Source organism: Oncorhynchus tshawytscha, linkage group LG06 (genome assembly GCF_018296145.1).
Source record: "Oncorhynchus tshawytscha isolate Ot180627B linkage group LG06, Otsh_v2.0, whole genome shotgun sequence".
Classification (NCBI taxonomy): domain Eukaryota; kingdom Metazoa; phylum Chordata; class Actinopteri; order Salmoniformes; family Salmonidae; genus Oncorhynchus; species Oncorhynchus tshawytscha.
In genome coordinates, this window is record NC_056434.1 from 32930294 (window position 1) to 32936703 (window position 6410).

The following is a 6410-nucleotide window of genomic DNA, read 5'->3' on the forward strand; positions in this document are numbered from 1 at the left end:
CCAATTCACAGATGTCCATCCGTATCCCCTATAGCAATCCTGTGTCTTCCTCCTGTCCACCCAGCACATTCCAAAGCCATCTGGCTCCTACAGATAACCATTAACTTCTGATGTAAAAATCAGTCTCTAGGATAGCAATGTCCCAAGTTTAACCCAGTATCCAACAACAGTATGTATCTAACACAACACTGAACTTTCAGATGAAGGAGTGGCTGTGTCTGAACTGCCAGATGCAGAGAGCTCTTGGAGGAATTGAACCCCCAGAACCCCTCATGATGAAACTGTATCCCAACAAAGTTTTTGCACCTCAAACAGTCACTGTCACACCTATTGCAGCTCAAAAGGACATTGCAACACCTGCTGCATCTGTGAAGACAGACAGTCCAATCCCAAGCTCCCCTCAAAGGAAACCAGTTCCCCCTGCAGCTGATATATCAAAAGCTGAAGCTACTAAAGCAGCAGGCACTCAAATGCCGGCAAGCCCAGCTCAGATGGCATCACAAGGGAACCGGAGAGCTTCAGAACCTCAGAAACCACCACAGCAGCCCAGCCAGCCTGGGCGTAGGCAGAGTAGTGCCATCCCAGACACACAGCAACACCCCAAGCAGGAGTCAGGAGGCTTCTTTGGCTTTGGTGGTACCAAATCTCAGTCTACCCCCTCAAAGGCTGAAGAGTCAGTGTCTGGTAAGATGTTTGGCTTTGGCTCCTCCATCTTCAGCTCTGCATCCACTTTGATCACCTCAGCTGTTCAGGATGAGCCCCACACCACTCTGCCAGCTTCCCCCATGGTGTCTGCACCGGCCTCTCCCAAGATGGCCCCTGCAAAGGAGACCAAACCACCTGCTACCGAGAGAGCAGAGGAATCAAAAGCAGAGCAACCCCAGCAGGCCAAGGTCCCCCCATCAGTACAGGCTAAAGTTGACCAACCCTCATCAGAGCCTCCAAAAGGAGTAGTATCCTCCCAACCAGCTCTCATAGCAGGCCAGTCCACCTGTCCACTCTGCAAGGTGGACCTCAACATTGACTCCAAGGACCCTCCCAACTACAACACCTGTACCGAATGCAAGAACACTGTCTGCAACCTCTGTGGATTTAACCCAATGCCACATGTTACTGAGGTAAATGAAATTGCAAGCACATGGTATTTTATGTTCTTGTTTATTTCAAAAAATCCATTGAACACAGTCTGTTATTTTCAGTTTGATTATCATAGTTTACTCTTAAATTAAATGTGACTGAATATGTTTTTTCAGGTGAAGGAATGGCTGTGTCTGAACTGCCAGATGCAGAGAGCTCTTGGGGGAATGGAACCCCCAGAACCCCTCATGATGAAACCCCAACCCTTACTCAACAAAGTTTCTACACCTGTTGCACCTCAAAAGGACCCTCCGGCAACTCAAAAGGTAAAGGAGACTGTCATACCTGCTGTAGATCAGAAGAAGGCCGCCTCCACACTCCAAAAAGAAGAGACAACCACTCTTGCTGCACCACAAAAGGAGACTCCATTACCAGCCTCATCCAAAATGGGGGAGACACCAGTTACAGCTTTAAAGCAGGACACTCCAACACCAGATTCACCACAAAATAAAAAATATCCTACACCACCAGGTGTGTCTGTAACAGATGAGGTCCCAACCACAGCTTTGCCTGTCAAGAAGGACGTTTCTGCCTCAGCCCTTATCAAGGAGGAACCAACTTCTGCCTCCCCTCTCATCAAGGAGGTCACTGGTTCACCTCTCACTAAGGGGGCACCAGCCTCACCTCAAAATAATAAGGAACATATACTACCTGGGTCACAAAACAGAAAGGTGTCCCCAACACCAGGTTCAACCCAAGATAACTATGCTGTACAATCAGGTTTACCTCTGAAGAAGGAAGCACCATTTTCAACAGCAGTAGAGACTAAAGAGGTCCAACTTCCAGCTGCAGTTATAAGCAATGACGCACCTGTTCCAGATTCACTCAAAACAAACGAGACAACAACACTTGGCTCCGCAATGAAAAAAGAGCGTTCATCTACTGAGATCTCAATTGACAACCAGAAACCTGCAATTGTTCAAAAGTCGATGGAGCCACCAGCCACACCTACAAACAAGCAGAATGAGGTTGTTCAACCCTTACAGCAGCCAGAAAAGAAAATGCCTGCTGCACAGCCTCTGGCACAAGTACAGGCCCAGGAAGCTCCAAAGCCAGACCCCAAAATCACTCCCCCAAAGCAGGAGCTTGGGAAACCAGCCAGTTCAGCACCTGCTCAGAAGGCACTAGAGAACCGGAGAACATCAGAACCTCAGACACCACCACAGCAGCCCAGCCAGAGTAGTGCCATCCCATCCACACAGCAACCCCCCAAGCAGGAGTCAGGAGGCTTATTTGGCTTTGGTGGTCCCAAATCTCAGTCTACCCCCTCAAAGGCTGAAGAGTCCGTGTCGGGTAAGATGTTTGGCTTTGGCTCCTCCATCTTCAGCTCTGCATCCACTTTGATCACCTCAGCTGTTCAGGATGAGCCCCACACCACTCTGCCAGCTTCCCCCATGGTGTCTGCACCGGCCTCTCCCAAGATGCCCCCTGCAAAGGAGACCAAACCACCTGCTGTTCAGAATGCAGAGGAGAAGAAAGCAGAGCAACGCCAGCAGGTCAAGGTCCCCACATTATTACAGGCCAACTTGGACACACCCCCATCAGAGCCTCCAATGGGAGAAGCATCCTCCCAACCATCTCCCAAAGCAGGCCAGTCCACCTGTCCACTCTGCAAGGTGGACCTCAACATGGGCTCCAAAGACCCTCCCAACTACAACACCTGTACTGAATGCAAGAACACTGTCTGCAACCTCTGTGGATTCAACCCCATGCCACATGAAACAGAGGTAATTAAACTGTCTATGTTTCATCAAAGTAATTTGGCTACTTTAACATAAATGTTGCACTTTATTTTACAACAGTTATTTAAGAATACTAACTATGCATTGACAGTGTCTATAGTTGCCAGTCATCTCTTTCATCTGAGTTGTAAGATAGGATAACAAGAAGCTTTGATGGAGCTCTTGTTATAACTATTGGCTTTTCTCCAAATGGTCTAATATTTGTTTATGATCTTCCTGGAAGCAAGTTGTAATCTGGAAGAATTGTATTAATACAGTCTGATATAAATTATTCATTTGATTTAACATCTTCAGATTTAGAGCATTATGTCAGTAGTTTTACTACATGTTTGTAACATCTAGTATGAAGCATTTAAATAGCAACTAAAATAAGAGCATCTGTAAGTCCTTAGACTGCAATACAATTCTACAAGATTGTTTGTTGAAAAAAATGTTCAATACTGTTATTTTATTTCAGGTAAAGGAATGGCTGTGTCTGAACTGCCAGATGCAGAGAGCTCTTGGAGGAATGGAACCCCCAGGACCGCCGATGATTAAATCCCAACCCTTTCCAAGCAAAGTCTCCACACCTGCTGCATCTCTAAAGCTGACCCCAGCACCAGCTAAACCCCAAAAGGAGGAGATTCCAGCACCTGCGGCTGCCCAAAAAGAGATTCCTCCACCCACTGTACCTCAGGAGACACTAATACCGGCTGGAACCCCATCAACGGCTGCAGTCAAAAAGGAGGAGAACCCAGCACCAGGATCCCCACAAAACAAACATGCTCCACCTGCTGTGGCTGCAAAGGACAAACAGGAACCTAGAATTGTTCAGAAACCAGTGGACCAAACAATTCCAGTGACACCCATACCCAGTGGTGCTGCTACACCTGCACAACAGCCAGAAAAGCAAACTCCTCCACTGCAACAGCCTGATGCTAAGCCCCCACCACAACTACAGCCCCAGCAAGTTCCAAAGATAGACCCCAAAACTGATCCCCTAATGCAGGAGCCTGGAAAGCCTCAACAACAGCTTCCAAAAGGTGGGACCTCTCCTGCCAAAGCTGTATCACAACCACAGGCCAAGCCCCCAAAGCAGTCAGTGGGCTTCTTTGGCTTTGGCGGTGCTAAATCTCAGCCTGCTCAGTCAAATCCTGAAGAGTCAGTGTCTGGGAAGATGTTTGGCTTTGGCTCCTCCATCTTCAGCTCTGCATCCACTTTGATCACCTCAGCTGTTCAGGATGAGCCCCACACCACTCTGCCAGCTTCCCCCATGGTGTCTGCACCGGCCTCTCCCAAGATGCCCCCTGCAAAGGAGACCAAACCACCTGCTGTTCAGAATGCAGAGGAGAAGAAAGCAGAGCAACCCCAACAGGCCAAGGTCCCCACATTATTACAGGCCAACGTGGACAAACCCCCATTAGAACCTCCAAAGGGAGCAGCATCCTCCCAACCAGCACTCAAAGCAGGGCAGTCCACCTGTCCACTCTGCAAGGTGGAACTCAACAAGGGCTCCAAGGACCCTCCCAACTACAACACCTGCACTGAATGCAAGAACACTGTCTGCAACCTCTGTGGATTTAACCCCATGCCACATGAAACAGAGGTAAGACTGTGAAAATATGTTAATTACATTTGATTATGTGTATAACTTAAACATGTTTCAAGGCCTCTGTAATCCCCAATGCCGCGTTGAGCAGGTGTAATTTCTCGTGCACTATTCAGAAAATGCTAACCCCATAGGCACATGGCAGAGGTTGATATACTCACTAAACTGTTTTATTATCCAGCCTTAGACTAGTTATGTTGCTTCTAGAGGAGCCAGGTCTTATACAGTGCCTTGCGAAAGTATTCGGCCCCCTTGAACTTTGCGACCTTTTGCCACATTTCAGGCTTCAAACATAAAGATATAAAACTGTATTTTTTTGTGAAGAATCAACAAAAAGTGGGACACAATCATGAAGTGGAACGACATTTATTGGATATTTCAAACTTTTTTAACAAATCAAAAACTGAAAAATTGGGCGTGCAAAATTATTCAGCCCCCTTAAGTTAATACTTTGTAGCGCCACCGTTTGCTGCGATTACAGCTGTAAGTCGCTTGGGTTATGTCTCTATCAGTTTTGCACATCGAGAGACTGACATTTTTTCCCATTCCTCCTTGCAAAACAGCTCGAGCTCAGTGAGGTTGGATGGAGAGCATTTGTGAACAGCAGTTTTCAGTTCTTTCCACAGATTCTCGATTGGATTCAGGTCTGGACTTTGACTTGGCCATTCTAACACCTGGATATGTTTATTTTTGAACCATTCCATTGTAGATTTTGCTTTATGTTTTGGATCATTGTCTTGTTGGAAGACAAATCTCCGTCCCAGTCTCAGGTCTTTTGCAGACTCCATCAGGTGTTCTTCCAGAATGGTCCTGTATTTGGCTCCATCCATCTTCCCATCAATTTTAACCATCTTCCCTGTCCCTGCTGAAGAAAAGCAGGCCCAAACCATGATGCTGCCACCACCATGTTTGACAGTGGGGATGGTGTGTTCAGGGTGATGAGCTGTGTTGATTTTACGCCAAACATAACGTTTTGCATTGATGCCAAAAAGTTCAATTTTGGTTTCATCTGACCAGAGCACCTTCTTCCACATGTTTGGTGTGTCTCCCAGGTGGCTTGTGGCAAACTTTAAACGACACTTTTTATGGATATCTTTAAGAAATGGCTTTCTTCTTGCCACTCTTCCATAAAGGCCAGATTTGTGCAATATACGACTGATTGTTGTCCTATGGACAGAGTCTCCCACCTCAGCTGTAGATCTCTGCAGTTCATCCAGAGTGATCATGGGCCTCTTGGCTGCATCTCTGATCAGTCTTCTCCTTGTATGAGCTGAAAGTTTAGAGGGACGGCCAGGTCTTGGTAGATTTGCAGTGGTCTGATACTCCTTCCATTTCAATATTATCGCTTGCACAGTGCTCCTTGGGATGTTTAAAGCTTGGGAAATCTTTTTGTATCCAAATCCGGCTTTAAACTTCTTCACAACAGTATCTCGGACCTGCCTGGTGTGTTCCTTGTTCTTCATGATGCTCTCTGCGCTTTTAACGGACCTCTGAGACTATCACAGTGCAGGTGCATTTATACGGAGACTTGATTACACACAGGTGGATTGTATTTATCATCATTAGTCATTTAGGTCAACATTGGATCATTCAGAGATCCTCACTGAACTTCTGGAGAGAGTTTGCTGCACTGAAAGTAAAGGGGCTGAATAATTTTGCACGCCCAATTTTTCAGTTTTTGATTTGTTAAAAAAGTTTGAAATATCCAATAAATGTCGTTCCACTTCATGATTGTGTCCCACTTGTTGTTGATTCTTCACAAAATAATACAGTTTTATATCTTTATGTTTGAAGCCTGAAATGTGGCAAAAGGTCGCAAAGTTCAAGGGGGCCGAATACTTTCGCAAGGCACTGTAGTTTTGCATTGTGTCGTGTCTTTACTATCATTAAATTGAAGACTTATAGTTTTTATCAAAGATTTTCTGTAATTAGTATTACGCGAT

General features: G+C 46.1%; 1 protein-coding gene across 1 annotated transcript in view; it reads left to right on the plus strand.

Annotated features, from left to right (window-relative positions):
* Positions 1-4476, plus strand: part of LOC112253469 (protein piccolo) — a 29280-nt gene extending 24804 nt beyond the window's left edge. Inside the window, exons 6-8 of the mRNA XM_042322750.1 lie at positions 201-1118; positions 1254-2864; positions 3337-4476. Coding sequence (XP_042178684.1) covers positions 201-1118; positions 1254-2864; positions 3337-4476 — 3669 coding nt within the window. The remainder of the gene's footprint in view (positions 1-200; positions 1119-1253; positions 2865-3336) is intronic.
* The last annotated feature ends 1934 nt before the right edge of the window (positions 4477-6410 follow it).